The sequence below is a fragment of the Xyrauchen texanus genome, chromosome 32, assembly GCF_025860055.1.
Source record: "Xyrauchen texanus isolate HMW12.3.18 chromosome 32, RBS_HiC_50CHRs, whole genome shotgun sequence".
Taxonomy (NCBI): domain Eukaryota; kingdom Metazoa; phylum Chordata; class Actinopteri; order Cypriniformes; family Catostomidae; genus Xyrauchen; species Xyrauchen texanus.
Genome location: NC_068307.1, coordinates 36879366 through 36898649, shown reverse-complemented (window position 1 = coordinate 36898649; position 19284 = coordinate 36879366). Strand labels below are relative to the sequence as shown.

General features: G+C 37.0%; 1 protein-coding gene across 6 annotated transcripts in view; it reads right to left on the bottom strand.

The window, feature by feature from the left end:
* itpr1b (inositol 1,4,5-trisphosphate receptor, type 1b) overlaps positions 1–19284 on the bottom strand; it is a 206487-nt gene that overhangs the window by 47512 nt on the left and 139691 nt on the right. For all 6 annotated transcript variants that reach the window (XM_052101305.1, XM_052101306.1, XM_052101307.1 and 3 more), the window contains 3 exons: positions 2475–2658; positions 2109–2359; positions 556–756 (listed from right to left, as the gene is read on the bottom strand). In XM_052101305.1, the coding sequence (XP_051957265.1) occupies positions 556–756; positions 2109–2359; positions 2475–2658 (636 nt within the window). The remainder of the gene's footprint in view (positions 1–555; positions 757–2108; positions 2360–2474; positions 2659–19284) is intronic.

Here is a 19284-nt window from a genome sequence, read left to right as displayed (position 1 = left end):
AGGACCATAGTGTTCTTAATAAAGTGCCAAGTGAGTTTAGTTGTTAAAGCACTACGTAGTCTTGAAAAAATAGAAAAAGAGTTCTGTATATGGAAAGGAATAGTTCAACCAAAAATGTCAATTATGTCTTTATTTATATTTTTCTTTCCCTTATGTTGTTCCAAACCGGTATGTGGTTATTTTTTCTGTGGACAAAAAGAACAGTTTTAGGACAAAAAAAACCACACCATAAAAGCACCCTACAACTCCTGATGTTGTACGATAGATTATGTAAATTCTTGCACTGATTCTTACAGCATTGATTCTCACAGCATTGATTCTCACACACGATGTAACAACGCAGCAACCCATTTCTGAATTCTGGACGCAAATGTGGCTAGATTTGAAGAGGGCAAGATTAACAGTTAATAACTCAAATGTTGGTGTTCCAACAATGGACTTACACAAACCTATTTTATGGTGCCTTTTTGGTGGGATTTTTTTTAATCTTTTTTGGAACTTGACAGCCATGGTGCATTAATAATAAAGGAATTTTCCATTTTGCTTTCAATTCACCTGGTTCTCATGGCAAGGGCCCTGGCAGTACTCGGTCAGGCTCTCTACAGTCTGGTTAATGAGAGCGACATTCTTCTCATTAATATAAAGCCCCAGCAGGCCCAGGCCCCCTGTAGTGCTGCCACATATACAATCCAGGAACTGCAGTGTCTCGCACACCAGGTTGTAGTTGTTTTTGTTGTTTTGACAGCGAAGGAAGTTCTAAGGAAAGAAGTGGGAAAACAGCTCAGAGAAAAGGGTGGTTAACAGGATATGAGGGACATGCTTTTATATTTATATGTCAAATTAGTGAGTTTGATGAACTCATAGGGCCAGAGTCTACTGGAAAAAATTTCTGGGCTTTAAAGGGATAGTTCACCCAAAAATGAAACATATGACTTTCTCTCTTCAACAAAAGGAGATATTAGGCAGAATGTTAGCCTCCATTCACTTTCATTGCATCATTTTCCATACAATTAAAGTGATTGCTAACTGAAACTAACATTCTACCGACAATGACAGAATTTTTCTTTTTGGGTAAACTATCAATATAAAGCCAAACATTTCTCCCAAAAGACTATGGCTCTAGATTTTCTTACAATACGTGTTCTATTTCACCTAAAGACTTTTTGCTGACCATCTGCACAAAAGCTCAAGATACAAACAATAGGTGAGCAAGGAAATTATTATGAAACAATTCACCAAATGCTTTGTGATACTGTAATGGCAAATAATGACACAGTTCTGTAATTACTGTGAAACTAGCATGAACCCCTTCTTCAAGACCTACTTAAATGAAGGTAAAAGACTGATTTCTTAATACAGATGTTTTGAACACTAAATGTTCAATTCTAAACTTATTTTATCTTAAAATGATCATCAAAATTGGTTTCTGGCCCCTTACAAAACATCTAGAGTGGAAAACTAGTCGCATACTTGCCACAAATTTGCCACTCATTACTTTCACATGCAAATGAGCTTGTGATTCACCACAAATGTTTGCAGCTCTTCACCAGTCGTGGTAAACCTGCAGCAAACATTTGGCAACAATGGACAATATGCCACAAGTTTGCAGCAAAACTTATTTGCATGTGAAAATAATCAGTGGTGAATTTTGCAGCAAATTTGCCACAGACCCTCAATTTCCTTATGCTTGAGTTTGATTCTTAATAAAAAAAGCAATTCTTTGTAATCTTTCATTAAAAAGTAATACTTTCCTCCTCCAACCACCTCGCTCCATTCTGGTTTGTAATGCCAACTTTTCGCAAGCGAATCAATTACTGAAGTCCTGCTCTAAACTTTTTTCTTGTTGAATACCCTTATGCTGACATGCAATTTAATGGAAGTAAAATTGGTTGCAAATACCGTTTTATTGTGAGTTGAATGAACATGAATTCATGGAAAGGAATGCTCTATAGTTAATCAGCTCTATTGCCCTGAAACCAAAGAAATTTAAAGGCCCCTGGCAAAAATAAATACAAAATTGCAATACTACACCATAAAATGTAAGCTACTGTTTTAGCTAGCAATAATGCAATAATGGTCATTTTCGAAGCATTTTCTAGTTCAAATACCTGCAGTTCACGGTTGTGGTTCTCGCACAGCAGCTGCATGAGGCGCAGAATTGGCTGCATAATCGTGATTATCACGCTCATCTCATTGTCATCCTGGTTCTTATCGGCCGTGCTAGCCTGGCCCTCTGCCACATTCAGATGTTCGTCGGCATCCGCCTCTCGTCTGTATGTAGTAAAGGCCTTCTTGGTGGCCGTAGAGGCTTCCAGAAGCTGCTCCCGCACTTCTTCGGTTACTACGGCAACTTCCTTCACTGGGGGTGGGGGATTACATTAGAATGACATACACTAGTAGTTATGGATTTTTACTTATGAATTTATGCCTTAATATATTCATATATTTTTCAGTCATGAATGCCAAGCCCTGACCTTTCTTGCGTGTTTGGGTGTCCTTGTCGTTGGCGTCCTCGTCTTTGCGCTTGCTACCCAGATCACTTGTGTTCACCGTCACAGTTGCCTTGATCTCTTGTTGGGCAAGCTTCATCCGCTCGTAAAACACTTTAAAGAACTTCTCTGACTTATTGTCACCTGTCAGACGGCAGAAAAACGACCGCTGGAGTGACAGGTAGGAGAGAAAGAGTAGGAGGGTGAGAAAGTTAGCATAGAGTTAGCATATATGTTCTGCAATCTCATCTACAATACATCAATAATTCGTATTCTCTCAGATAATAAAAAGGACATTTAAATGTCTTTGAAACGTTTTTGGTTTATATTCTGCCCTTTTTGAGATGTTAAGCATATGTCTGTATGTACACAAAATGTGGAATGTGATGATTTCCAGATGAAACGTTCTTAAACAGACATCTTGGAGACATCTGATTATTTTTTACAATGTTTCTTGTCATTTATTTTGGCTTTTATTGAACGGCACATATAAAAGCTAAATTTCTCATTGCACTAGCTGGCACCTTCATTATGGTTTTGAACATTTTGCAATCTTTCTATTTAAAATAACAGTTGGTGGTTGAAGCATCTTATGTGATGTAATAAAAAAATTTAATCAATCAGGACAGACCAAACCCAGAAACTGCGCAGAACGGCCACTGTAGTAGCAGAAACAGGTATGATCATCACCTTACCTAATTTCTTCACTTAATACACGTAATATGATAATTACATACTTAATTACATTTTTTTTGTCTTCTTTTTCAATTGGTTTCGTGGTACATTCACACAGAGCCTATAACCTTATGTAATGCCCACATCCAGATAATAGACACTCACACCTTAGTTATAATTACAGAGATCCTAATCCCACTTGAATCAGTACATGAAATGACAGACATCAGCTTTTAGGGATAGGGATTGTACACACAAGTTAAAATAATGTAATAATTTACACATGTTGTTCCAACCCTGTATGACTTTTTTCACAAAACATAACAGAATAGTTAGGTAGAATGTTAACCACAGTCACCATTCACTTTCATTGCATTTTTTTTTTTTACATGCAATAAATATGAATGGTGACTGAGGCTTACATACTGTCTAACATCTCCTTTGTGTTCCACTGAAGAAAGTCAGCTCCAGTGGGTTTGGAGCAAAATGAGGGTGAGCAAATGAGAACAGAATTGTCATTTGAGGGTAATATTACTCAAACGTTTCGAAAACAAATTCTGTCCAAATAAAACTATAGTTTAATTTTAAGGTTTAATTTCACTGGGGAAAAGTTTTGAGTTTCGAAATTTACTTCATGTCATAGTAAAATAAACTCTGATTTCAAAAGATTAAGGAAAATTTGCTGTCTCATGATATGACCCCGTTAATGGTGCTAACCCCTGTGTCAGTACATGATGAGTTAAATTAGCACAGCAGCACAGCCATGCTCCAAAGCAGAGTTCTCACGTCCTCCCTCCCTCCCTCCCCTAAACCCTGTTTACTGCCAACCCGACACACACCACTGCAGTTATATAACCCTCTCAGAGCAGCCTTGCCCATGCACACGCACAGCAATTGCCACGGAAATAACCTGGAGTGCCTCCCTCAGCTCACGTGATTTTGCACCATCTGTCTTCACACTGTCCCATGTGCTACAAAGCTGGCACTATCCATACATTTACACAAAGAAACACAATGTCTCGTGCAGACGCACGCATTGCTGTCAAGAGAAAACAGATCTCAATACAAAATTCCAAGTTTTATGTTTCTTTCCACAAAACTTCAAACAGAAAGTAAAAATATAAGTAGTTTTCCTGTAGCTAAACTGGTATGGCATTGCACTAGTGCTAATCTTATGGGATCAACTTCCAAGAAACACACAATATAATAAAAGTGTGCATAATGAATATGTTCCTTTAGATAAAAAGCATCTTCCAAATGCATAAATGTAGTTCAACTGGTAAAGTATTGTGCTACCAACACCAAGGTCAGGGGTTCGATTCCCTGGAAAAAAACAAACTGATAAAAAGAATAACTAAAATTAACTAAGTTGCTTTGATAAAAGCATCAGCCAAATGCATAAATGTAGCTCAACTGGTAAAGCATAGTGTTACAAACGTGAAGGTAATATGTTTGATACCCTGAAAATGGGTGTTAGACTGGTGTGGTGGTGGCGTAGTGGGCTAAAGCACATAAATGGTAATCAGAAGGTTGCTGGTTCCCCCACAGCCACCACCATTGTGTTCTTGAGCAAGGCACTTAACTGCCAACAGCAAAAATTTAGCTCAAGTAGGTAGAGCATGCCATTATGTCATGGGTTTGATTCCTAGGGAATGCATAAACTGATAAAAGCTTGTAAACTAAATGCACTGTAAGTTGCTTTAGATAAACGTCTGCCAAATGCATATATGCAGCCCAACTGGAAGAGCATGCCATTACTAACATCAAAGTCATGGGTTCAATTCCCAGGAATAGTTCAAACTCGAAGAACATGCAATTGCTAAAGTCAATGGCATGGGTTTGATTTCCAGGAATTTTATCAGACTGATAAAAATGTATAACTTGAATGCATTTTAAATCGCATATGATAAAAAGCATCTGCCAAATGCATAAATGTAGCTCGACTGGTAGATAAGTTATCGCTAAGGCAATAAGTTATATTTCCAGGAGACACACATACTGATAAAAATGTATCATTTGAATGCTCTGTAAGTTGCTTTGAATAGAAGTGTCTGCCAAATGCACAAATGAATCTGAACTGGAAAAGCATGCCATTATGTCATAGGTTTGATTACCAACTAATGCAAAAACTGTTAAAAACTTGTATAATGAATGCACTGTAAGTTGCTTTAAATAAAAAAATCTGCCAGATGCATACATTTAGCCAAACGTCAACACCAACGGTATGGGCTTGATTCCTAGGAATATTTCAAACTGATAAAAAATTATAACTTGAAAGCAATGTAAGTTGCTTTGGATAAAAGTTCCAAATGCATGAATGTACTTGTGTTTAACACCATGCTAAAATACAGTAAGAAAGAAAAACATTTTCAGCTCTTTCTATGATTAAACACTGGTTAAATGTTCTGAGTGTATTGTCATGTTTTTCTCTGGTATATCCTGTCCTACTTTTGCTCATTTCTTTTTCCTTACATAAGTCTGTAATCAGCAGAGTGGTGGAGGGGGGAGTGAAGAGAGACAGCTCATGCACGCTAGCACAGGACGGTAAAAAAAAAAAAAGAAGAGGGAAAGAGAGCAGAGGAAAATCCTGCCCTATTTTTGTTGAGCCAAACCGGCATGGAGTGAGTGTGCGATGTGTGACAGAAGAAGAAAGGGAGAGAGAGGAGTGCGATCTATCAGCAGAATTCTAGGGCAGTTTTGAAAGCTTGTTACATAACTAGCCTTCTTTCCAGGTTCACTGCGAACTCATTCAGCCCTCTTTGAGACAACGGCGAGCCAAAGAAACACAACACACCCACCACAGGAGTGTGCACATACGCATACAAAGGAGATGTACATGAAAAATGATTCATCTGTATCAGTGCTTACGATAAAAAACAACTTAGTTTATTAAAAAAAAGGAAACTAAAATGATATGCTAGTCTGGCTGAATGGCGTCATTGTTAAATGCTCCTCAATCAAGTTAATTGAAGACAGCCCTGAAACAGGGCCGATCGTTCTAAATGATTAAAATGAGAAAGAAAATCAACAGGTTATGTAAGGGCTCGCAGCAAAGAAGTGGAGTTTATAGCATTACAGCATGCAAATATGCAAGCCTCATGACTGCTCTAATAAACAACACGGCCGCATCAAATGCGTTGCTACAGTAAACATGTCAACACCTGACTACCATATGACGCACAGACGAGAAAACAGAAAAACAGTGGAAAGGTTATTAAAAAAAAAAGCAAGGAAAGTGTTTCATTGATGTCACTCTGAAGTAGGGCTCTACAAACCTTTTTCAGGACAGTGACCCTTTGGTAGCTAAAGAAACACAGCAAAGACCCCCTTTATAATATATATATATATATATATATATATATATAAAAACTTCAGAGGCAAAACCGTCTAGCTTTTATTGAACACAACAATGCATCCTGTTTGTACGACCCCTAAATACGCACTAAACAGTGTTCAACATTGAGTACAGTTGGTGTCCCGAGCTAATCGCCAAAATGCTATTGTAACCATTAGAAAAATTACAAATAGAAATGTACCGATATATCGGCTGCCAATATTTATAAGTCAATTATTTATTTTTATTAATTAATGTATTTAATTATTAATGCGTAGGTCTAGCGCACGTGGAGGCTTCACGCTATTCTCCGCTGCATCCACGCACAACTCACCATGTGCCCCACCAAGAGCAGAACCACATTATAGTGACCACAAGGAGGTTAACCCAACGTGGCTATTCCCTCCCTAGCAACCGGGCCAATTGGTTGCTTAGAAAGCCTGACTGGAGTCACTCAGCATGCCCTGGATTCGAACTTGCGACTCCAGGTGTGGTAGTCAGCATCTTTACTTGCTGAGCTACCCAGGCCCCTATCAGTCAATTATTGACTAAATTGAAATCGGCATATCGGTTATAATCATGAAAATGGCAATATATAAAAAAACAATGGTTGATTTATAATGAATTATTAAAACACTTTGTAAAAACTATGAATTTAAATGCATAATCCAGAAGTAATACTAGACACAATATGCAGAAGGGCTTGCACTCCAAAGAAAAAAATGCCATAAATGGATGTGACAGTTGTGAAAACTGCGCTAACCTATAGCAGGGGAATTCGATTAAAGTTTAAAGTGGTCCAGTCTCTACATTTCCAGCAAAGGTCCAGATAATAATATGTACAGATGCTTTCATGGTGTCAGTAGTCATTTTGATATGATATTATATAATTTTTAGAACTTGCCATGTTGGGAGCAATAGTACTTTGTAAAGAAATAATAAATAAATCCTAAACAGACAAAATAGTCTCTTCAAAACATGGGGAGGGATAAGGACATTGAGAACCCAGCGACAGCCAAATTAGTGGGGTCTGAGGGATCTTCTACCAAAGGATTAAAATATTTCATCAAGATTTCATCAGTCGAGGACACTTGGATATAAATATTAAAAGATCTGATCAACAGTTTGTTTTGAAGCTGAATGACAGCAGTCCAGTTTTCGTGTTTAAATATTTTTACATTCAGAATATATATTATGTGTATGGACACAGAAGGCCTTTTGATGACAAAAAAAATATTGTATGGGGGTTCAGGGGTGTCCCCTGAGAGAAAATGTATTAAAATGTAAAAGTCTGAATTTACCATTTTTATATTTTCCTTTAAGTGAGAATCTACTCACAAATAAACAAACAAACAAAAAATGTACAAAGCAGTGAAAAATGTAAATACGGTTTGCTTAATTTAATAATAAATGCCATGATGACATCTCTGATTCATTTTGACAGAATTATAACTATAATATGCTGATTAATGAAGCTAAATTTAGATAGAAAAAAACGTCCTGAAACAAACCTGGCTTAGCTGAACCATCTGAATCATATATCAGACAGATGATATGCTTGATTTTGATTTTTTTTTACAGTGTTTTTAAGCAAAAGATGGCAGAATCTGTAACCAGGTCTCCACTACTATTGTTCAAATATACGCACCTGCAACTACATACAGTAAATCAGTCTTTAAGGGGCACCTCGTTTCTATAGTTGGGAGAGAGGCAACACGAGGAGAGCAGGAATAAGCGCATGATTAATTAACCTTAAAAACTGCATTTCTGCATTTAGCATGCAAGTCAGCGCTGTGTGAGGAAGCGTTCTGAACTGCATTACCCATCATCAATTATCTAATATTCCACTACAAGACAGAATTTAAAAGGGGGTTTGATCCTTTAATTGAAACTGTTTATTTTTCCATGATGTGGTTGCATTTCTCTGGATTTGAATTTGTAATGTTCTATATACAGTACATACAGGTAAAATGTAAGTTCTGTTGTTTTGAACTGCAAAATATTAGAAGCTGTGATAAAAGAAATGCAAAAATGTTTTGGATGTACAAAATAACCTTTTTTGTAATTCCCGTGGAATTGCCCAACATATTTATAGTATGAATTTCAATATTCTATCGTGTACAGTACATACATGTAAAATGTTAGTTTTGTTGTTTTGAACCGCAAAAACAGAAGTGCAAATTTTTTTTAGAAGTACCAAATAAACTTTTTGTCATAACCATCATCTTATCATATTTAGTTATTTTTTATCTTTTATTCTATTTATCTTTCATTGTGGCTCGACAAATCCAATCCATGTTCAAATGGAAATTATTTATGTTAGAAGAGTGAAAATAAGTAAAACCATGATCTAATGACAATGTAAATAGCAAAATATCAGTATCAGGCTATGGGTTTTTGTTAAAATCGGTATTGGTCAAAAAGGTTCATAGCGGTGCATCCCTAATTACAAATGAAATGTTTTTACAAATTATTGTGTTTTTTATGATGGTATTTGAGTGTCTTGTTGGTACAGCTGGAATTGATTTAAGAGTCTGCAGGGTTGTACAAGCTGGTGCATACGATCAGCTCCATGTTGTAATAAACATGCATGAACTCTGCATGACTTTTTATGTGCTGCATGACCAAAGTGAGCATGACACTACATAATTCATGTGAGAAATGAATAAGCGGCTCTATCATGAGTTAGCGACTTTAAGGACACCTTTGTATACCTCCTGCATTAAGTCATGTCTTTAGCATTAGGAGTTGTGTTCTGTACATAAATGTTCTTTTAGGGCAGCACTGCATGATACCTCATCAGCTTGAGTCATAGAAACAAAATAATGGCTTTCGTTTTGTGGCTAGTAAACAATGAGACAATGATGGAAAATAAGGTTGCAGTGTCAAAATGAATTTTGGATAGTTTTTGCTGTAAGCAAAATATGCCTAGCTAAATAAGGACTTTTTTTGGTGTTTGGTGACCATGACATAAATTTGCTGAACGAATACACCGTGTCGTATTTGGACTCGAACCAACATCCAAGTCAGCACTTCGGCTTTTACATGTCATAAGCACATGCACTACCCACTAGGAGTTGCACAACTACTGATTTTTAATAGTCGAGGCTATTAGTTTCAAATCTGAATAGTCATTACATCGTTCCAAACCTGTTTTTTCACTTGTTTTGACTATTAAAACTCTGCCAGTACAGTAAGACAAAATACACGTTAAAAATACATTCTCTGAAAAACTTGATTTTTAGATATTTTTACAGAAAAAAAAATACAAAAATAAGCATCAAGAATAAGATTTTTGCCCTAATATCAAAGGTCTTACTAGAAAAAAAGAAAGTATGTTAAAAATATGATCGTGTCTGGTAACATGTGCATGTAAAATGGCTAGAAATAGCATTTTAGCTTAGCATAAAGCTGACAATTTACACAAGGTTTATTTCTATTTCTTCTGCTCCAAACTTACTTCTCTGTCTGCTCGTATGAATTTAACACATCATAAGAAAATGTTTCAACGCTGTTCAAATGCACTTTGGATTGCATCATTTATATGTATATGTTTCACATCTGAAAGGACTAAACATTAAATAAAACAAATGACAATAAAATGCAAAGTAATCTCTTCAGTAATCAAAATACATTTTGAATGTAACTGTATTCTAATTACCAATTATTTAAATTGTAACTGAATTGGAATACCATTACCTTTGTTTTGTATTTTAACCATCTTTTATGGCCAGCCCCTCTCATTCTCTCTGGGATGAATTAAAGATGATTGAAGTGGGGATCTAGAATGCAGGCATCATTGGGGATGCATTCTGACAGGCCATTGGACTCCATCATCGAAGAGCTTTTATACATTTTTCATAATCGCGATCTTAAAAGGAGCAAGCAGCAACCAGGTCAGATGTCCCAACACACAAACTTGTGTTTGATCATGTCAAAAAGGTTGCCTTTTAAAATTATTATGCATAGCACTTGTATTTCTGTAATATGTATATAAGGCCAATTTGCATAATTGCACTTCGCTTTTTAAATGCAGAGCCACTGGGCTCCACACATTTATATTTATGCATTTGGCAGATGCTTTTATCCAAAGCGACTTACAGTGCACCTATTACAGTGACAATCCCCCCGGAGCAACCTGGAGTTAAGTGCCTTGCTCAAGGACACAATGGTGGTGGCCGTGGGGATTGAACCAGCGACCTACTTATTAACAGTTATGTGCTTTAGCCCACTACGCCATACACCCACTGTATTTCTTCTTTAATTTTTTGGCTATTCGCTTTCTACTAGCATATTGTCACCCACTGGGCTATTATGCAATCATGGTTTATTTTCTGAGTCTTTCCCTTTTGCACTCTCTGTAGTTCCTACATATGCTGTTTTATAAATCATGTGGTAAGTGACTAGTGCCACGGCTTTGATGCCAAACTGGTTCACACATTCTACAAATTGTCGCTAGAATCTGGCCTAAATCATCAATGACATCAATGCCTACACTTTTCACCTAATCTTACACCCAAGCTACAGTCGATACCTGTCTTAACCCTTTAACCCACAGTAGGTGGAATAATAGTTTCAGTATGCTATATTGCCCTGCAACGGCAAAACACAAACTACTCGTTTGTCAAAATTGAGTTAAAACCGAAATTTAGTCTCGTAGTGTATATGTCCTGTGACAGATGGGATTGAAACAACTACACTCAGATTCAGAGAAAACTAGAGGTGTAAATAAACATTTTCATCACGATACGATCTTATATAGTTGCTCTTAGCCAACGATTCAATGTTTGCAGATGTCTCAAAGTCTGCCGTGATTTCAATTTGATTCAAGGGCATACGATTGATATGCAATTATATTATGTGCCTATTTCACACAACCAGTTGTATTTCTCCCAAACTTGCATTTAACTCCCAAATGCAACCAGAATATATATATACATTTTTTACTGAGCTCTCTAAAATGTGTAAATCCAGTATTAAGATTGGGACATCCACAACAAAATAAGTTACTTCAGTTGTTGAAAAAAAAAAAAAATATATATATATATATATATATATACATACACACACACACAAGTCTTTCAATCGTCTTTTGTGCTCTCTGAAAAGTCTGTCCACATTGGGACATCCACAACAAAAATTAGAACAAATTTTTGGCTGCTACTGCTCAGAGTGTTAGGTTGCTGCATCGCCTGAAGCTTGTTGTAAAATATCATCGATGTTTTAACATTGCATCAATAACAATGCATTGCTGGTTATTTGAACAATACATCGATCCAGATCGATGGATCATTACACCCTTAGAGAAAACAAAGTGAGACTAGTTTATAATTAACAATTGGCTGGACAATCCAAATACTTTTTAACCTTTCCCCCCCAGTTAGGTGCTGCCGTGGTTACTGCATTTTGGCATTGTAGGGCAGTGTACATCAGCAAGCCTGTCCAGCAAGGTGACCATCCATTACACTTCGCTTAAGCAGGTGAAAATAAGCAGACATCTTACAGCTGCCTCAACGCACAAAGAAAAAGGTCAACTAGCAACTGCACCACCCCACCCCCGCCCGCCCCCATCTACCCTACTGCATGCAAGCTCTTGGCATCAACGGATGTTATGTAAGATCTATTTATAAGTGCAAGTTGCTCTTCGGCTCCCGACTGCTCAATCAGCTCAGCCATCAACTTGCCCACCCTGTTGCGTTACCATGGGAACGGCTCACGCAGTGGCGGCTAGGGATGCAGAGTGATGACGGTGGGCAGTTACATGCCACGTCCTTCACACTTCAACGGAGTTTGAAATTCAACACGTTTGGGTAAAAGGTGCTCCCAATGCAAGGTCTTGAATGCACTCACAAATCTATTGAAGAGGTTTAAGGACTCTAGAGGAGATGCCGCATATGGTACATCGTACTAATAAGAGATGAAAAGCGGGGTAAAAAAAGCCCTGGAGAGTTAGCAGAGATTGGAGGGTGAAATCTAGAGCGTTGATAACAGATGTAAATACAGCTGAGGACAGCTTTAGACGCAAGCACTCCACTCTTGCATCCCTGTTGTGTAATAGCACTCACACCTGTTGCACGTCAGTACATGTGTGTGTGAGGGTGCACGTGCCTTGAGGAGCTGTTTTGAGTTAACGTTAACCAGGAGGGCTGCGGGCAAGTGGTATTTACTGTATCATTAACAAAAAGTAAAAAAAATGTTTTGAAACTAAATTAATATACCTTTTCATGACTACATACAGTATATTATAAAAATTTAAATTTTACAATTCCACTTCATTAAACATGATTACAAATTCCACTTGATAGCAATAACACTAGATGGCCCTGTGAAATGTAACACTGTTAAACATATTTCAATCATGACTGTTGATTTAACGTTTTGATTTATTGCTAATTGTTTAAAAAATGCTTCACAAGCGCTGAAGAGACTGTCCACATCCATGATGCACTCTCAATTATGCATTAGAGTCGGTCACCCTACACTCTCAACTTATGTATTTGGTTGGTTCGGTTCATGGCTTAAAACTCTTATGAAAACCATATGGGATTAGTTTTTTGTGAATCTGTCCCAGTCGGGGTCAGTCAGCGCGACTCCGGCTTTAAATACAATTTATCTCCTCAAACAAACGAGGGCAGACAGCACAGCCTTCCACAGATGATGTGCTCTTCTGCTCAAAGACAGCAGAACCGAACAAAATAGAATCATGCAGTTGCCTCAATACATGTTTTTCAAAGTCCGAATTGATGTTTAACTTAACACAAAAAACATGGCAACTATGACTGGAGATGCTAAAAGCTAGTGAGAAATGACACAAAGTGAGACGCTCCAAAAGTGTCCATCTGACGCATGAGTACGTAGACCAACCACTAAAAATAGCCGGATGGACGTCGGCAAATAATAAAACAAATTAGAAATAAATTAACGTGAAATAAAACAAATAATATTAAGACAAGTTTTGTATTGTTTAAATGCTTTACTGGTCTGCTGCCTCAATATTTGTTTATGATGTAATATTTTTTAATTATTATATACAAATACATTTTTTATCAGTTGACAGCTCTAATTTGAGCTATATCAGTAATGCATTAACTATGGCAGTCCTAAAATAATGAAACTAACTAAACATAAAGAAACACTAAAACTGAGAGAACTAGAAAACACTGAAAATAGAAGTAAAACTGAACCAAACTAAACAAATTTTCCGTTTTCTAACGTCGTCGATTTCTAAACTATGCAGTACCATAAAGCAGTTTTGAAAGTTTCCACATTTCAGTGTGGATTAGTGATAAATGTTGCGAAATCAATGCATTTTTTGTTTTGTTTTTCTTCTTTCACTGAAAATTAATGTAGACATGGTTATAAAGAATAATGAAAAATAATCTGAATTTTAAATAAATGAATAATAAAAAAAAACTATAATAACCCTGTCTTGGACAAGGACAGAGCTATGGAAATGTCTAACTGTGAACACTCAAGTGCACGGAACATCTTAAAGTACGATTACAAACGTGACAAAGTCTGAAAGTGTGTGTGTAAATATTTATAGCTCGTGTGTTTGTTAATTCCATGAGAACCTCCCCCCTAACATTGGGTGTTTGTTTCAAGTTATGTAGGTCACAAGCTAATGTTTAATGGTGGTGCGTGCATGTATGCGGCAAGCAACAGGTGCAGGGTGTGACCTGAAACCTTCGTATAGCATAGCAGCATGATTTGGGAGGAGTCCTCCGTGCTTGTATCCTGTTCCACTTGATGCCTTATTTTTCCGAAGTTCAGGAAATTACATAACAGACCGCACTATGGGAAGATTCCAGGTTTTAGAATGTTGAAATTAAGCATGATGAAAGAGGCAGGATCTTTCCATTCTTCTCTGCCACCCACCTTTTTTCTTACCCTGGTTATAATATATTTGGGTGTTGACATGGAGGAAGTCCTATCAATGGCAAGCTTAAAATGGAGCCACAAGTCAGAACCTGATCACATGATGACAACCGGAAAAAGAACTCATCCAATAATAAGGGCCAAAAAAAAAAAGCTCTGTCCTTTGGACCCCAATTTGAGGTTGTGGCATGTGTTAGCTGTTGCTAAAGCTCAGAAAAAAGACAACCTTATTTCCCTCAGGAGGCAGTTGAGGTGCCTTACGGGTGTCCTGACATGCATTTCTATTGATACTTTTTCAGGAAAACACAGAAAATTTACGTGTGTGTGTGTGTGTGTGTGTGTGTGTGTGTGTGTGTGTGTGTGTGTGCATGCTTGCATATGTGCCAACTAGAAATAACAGGGTCTCAAATTCAAATGAATTAATCACTCTCTCTTTTAAAGAGACGGAGATGCATAGTATGTTGTAAAGCCAATAAACCGCAAAAGTTATAAACTAAACTATACCAATGAATCCTGAAGACAAAGATCCACCAATCAGAGAATCGTGGTCAAAACACATTACAGAAACACTGAAGAGATTCACTCCCATGACACAATCAAATTGGTCACCCTACACTCACAAACTACTTCAATATTTGTTTTTATATATACATATATATGCATATGCAGGGCTCAACGCTAAGGATTTTTTCTACTGGCCCTGGCAAAATTTTCACTCATCAACAAAAAAATGAAAAATATCAAAAATGTGTCCGAAGATAAATATTTTTTACATATCTTATGTTTTATTACAAAGTCCCCCAGGGACCTGGGTAGCTCAGTGAGTACAGACGCTGACTACCACCCCTAGAGTTCGAATCCAGGCCGTGCTTAGTGACTCCAGTCATGTCTTCCAAGCAACCAAATTGTCCCAGTTGCTAGGGAGGGTAGAGTCACATGGGGAAACCTCCTTGTGGTCACTATAATGTGGTTCACTCCTGGTGGGGCGTTTGGTGAGTTGTGCTCCACGATAAAGCACTCAATAATCCACGTGATAAGATGCATGGATTGATGGTCTCAGACGTGGAGGCAAATCACATTTGTCCTCCGCCACCCAGATTGAGGCGTGTCACTATGCCACCACGAGGACTTAGAGCGCATTGGGCATTCCAAATTGGGGAGAAAAAGGGGAGAACATTTCTTAAATACAATGTCCCCCAAAATTGAAATCACATAATTTGCAAGATATGATTTATGCCCATATATGTGCTATACAGATATTAATTCATAAATACATCACATTAACCTTAGCCGTCCAGCCATTTACACGTGTGATTTTAAGCCAAGAGTTCTGTGGAGGAGATGATGGGTTTTCGGTCACCCGTTTAGTCATGCAACTTTTGCCCATGTGTAGTGTTTTCGCAAGAAGGATCAAAGATTATTCACTGAGTTAAAGATTTGATTATTGGCTGAGAGAACAGACTTGCTACTAAATCAGTTGTAATATGTATATATATATATATATATATATATATTTTTTTTTTTATGCAATAAATTTAACATCTTGTTTCTAAACATGTAATCAACAACTTAGAATTACTAGTTTTATTTAATATGATTTTCCCATTTGAAACGCTTCAAGGGATTGTAGTTCATTACCTTATTACAAACATAAACAGTATTGTAACTTTCTTTTTTCAAATACTTTTACTCTTTAAATCAATGTTGATATGCTTGTGATTCAACTTAGAGCTGGTTGGTTTGGTTCATGGCTTAGAACTCTGAATTCTTACAAAATCCCTATGGAAAAAACATTTCCAGAACCAAGGAAGTAAAGTAGAAAGGTATATTTTCACTCTATTAAAAACAATTGTTAGACAGCTCTCTGGAATCCTTAATGCAGACTGGTCAATTTCGGCATTCTGCCTTTAAATATGTTTGTATAATGACTTTATAAATGACCACTCTATCGGAATATTGTTTTTCTATAAAGCTGTGCTAATTTCAAGTCTCTTCTATCACTCCACAATCTCTTTCTTCTCACATAATAATAAAAAATAAAAAAATAAATATGTTGTGTTCATTAATTTATGTATTTTGTAAGTAGACATGCAATAAGCAAGATAACACACAGTTAGGGTTTGTTTTGTGATGATGATCAGCTGACTGTACATCAAACCTCACTTATCTAATAAAAGAATATATTACAAACAACAGCATGCAGTAGCAACATCAAATGTTACTTATTGCACATTAAGTTTTCACTCTGCAGCAGGTATTTCGACTAAAGAAATTTTGCCCATGCAATCCACCAAAAGTAACACATCCCATAAATCTGAGGTTAAGAAACCTATTGAACAAAAACACTGATGTGTTAAGATTTCATGGCAGTACTTAGATACTTATGCTTTTAATCTATTGAGCAACCTTAGTATCATAGTGCATAAACATTAGGGCTGTCGACCAATTAAAATGTTTAAATCAAATTAATTACATGGTGTCCCGATTCATTTATTGCATATACAAATATTTGCTGAGAAAGCCCCTCATATAACAATAATTCAATATATATGAAATAACTATACATAGTTATCTTTAAATATAAAAAAATGATATCCATCTATCCATCTATCTATCTATCTATCTATCTATATATATATAATTAAAATGCATTACATTCTTGTGGCAGAAGAGTTAATCATTGATAAGACAATACAAAAAGCTGCTTTAGAATACAATGTATTGTTTACTACCATATTATTGATCATAAGCCAATCATTGGTCTAATTTCACAAGTGAATTTGTCAATCAGTTGGAGATTTATTATGAGGGCTTGTTTAAGGACCGTCAATGTACATGTGCTTCAGACAGATGCTTGTGTAGTGTCTCAGGTATGTTTCATCATAAACATATAAAGTTTAGGTCACTGTGTCAAGTTAAATACAGTTTAACGCTTACAACACATCTTGAGATCCCTTAGTTCGAATTTGCGATCCATCAAGTGTTTTGAACGCAACAACGTAACACATGTTTGTGTTGTGCTGCCTGCTGAAGGGTTGTTAATTATTTGTTCATTGTATAAACTGCATGTTGCCCATAAAGCTGAGGTTTTGCTTACTGCCCTCTAGTGTAAAAAAGTGGTACTACAAGCTTGCATTTCTCAGGAATCTTCCTTATTATGGTCCAGGGGCATTGCGATTAATTGCGTAAATATTTTTAACACGTTAATTCAGTGCAATTAATTTTGTTTTAAATAACACACTGAATTAACTCGTTAAATCGAAAGCCCTAATAAAAATTAATGGCCATCTATTTATACATGCAGTTTGACTCCAAATTATCTTCCAGAATATGAAACTAGTAATTTATATCCTTTTGTCACAGAGGAATGTGTATGCTGACATTACAGTCAGAGTGGGAGACTGTATGTTTGAAAATGGCTGGTAAAGCATCTCTCAAGCTTAAAGCCCACTTGCTGTAGAGCGCGTGGGCGCCAGCTTCCATCACGGATCATCCAGAAATTTGCGGGATTCACACACTCTGCTTTGCACTACACTATATTTCTCTCTCTCTTTCCCTCCTTCTCCTACTTGAGCATTACTCACCACAGATGTAGATGTCCCATCTGCCCTTCCACAATCTGTCTGGCCTGGTGATTTTACAGTATATAGTTGGAGTAAAAGAGGCTCATGTACACGAGCTGAATGCCAATAGACTCTTTCCTCAGACTACATTAATGCATTTTTGCATTGAGCAGGGTAAAAATAGCACACTTTTTTATTATTTTAAATTTTTAAATGATTTATCTATATTTATTACTATTCTTTGTGCTATATTTTTAATGAAAACAATAAAAAATTCAATAAAATCCATTACAGCAGCTGAGGGAGTAAAAGTAAAAAAAAAATCCTCGTGGAAACATAATAGTACATTTTTGTTTAATTGTTTTTTGCAGTTGGTGCGAATAGGAACACCAAAATGATGTGAATGAGTTCTAATCAGGTGAAATCACTCTATCATTCTGTTTGGATTATAAGAGCAGACTGATTGCTATAAAAGGAGGGAGGAAGTGATTCTAATCATTGTGTTCTTGTTAGCAATGTTACCTCTAAAATAAATATGTGCAGCCATCATCGCTTTGCATCAAAATGGCCTCACATGAAAGGAAATTGCTGCAAAGAATATTGTACCTGAAAGAACCATTTACTGCATCATCAAGAACTTCAAGAAGAACGCTTTAGGACGTCCCAGATTGTCCAGCAAGCGCCAAGACCGTCTCCTCCTGAGGAGTCAGCTACAGATTCGTGCTACCACCAGAGCAGAGCTTGCTCAATATTGGCAGCAGGTTGGTGTGAGTGCATCTGCACACACAGTGAGGCAAAGACTTTTGGGCAATGGCCTGGTGTCAAGAAGGGCAGCAAAGAAACCACTTTTCTAAAAGAAAAACATTAAGGACAGACTGAAATTCTACAGGAAGTACAAGGATTGGACAGCAGAAGACTGTTGGAAAGTTATTTTCTCTGATGAAGCCCCCTTCCGACTGTTTGGGACATCTGGAAAATCAATAGTCTGGAGAAGAAAAGGTGAACGCTTCCATGAGTCCTGTGTCGTGCCAACAGTGAAGCATCCTGAGACCATCCATGTGTGGAGTTGCTTTACATCCAAGAGTGGGCTCTCTCACAATTCTGCCCGAAAACACCATGAATAAAGAATGGTATCAAAACGTCCTGCAAGAGCAACTTCTCCCAAAGACCCAGGAGCAATTTGAAAATCCTCAAAAGGCAAGTGGACAAGCAGAAGCCCACAAATTGTGATCAAATCCATGCACTAATAAGGCAAGAATGGATCGCCATCAGTCAGGATTTGGCCCAGAAGCTGATATCCAGCATGCTAGAGCGAATTGCAGGTTATGAAGAACAAAGGTCAGCC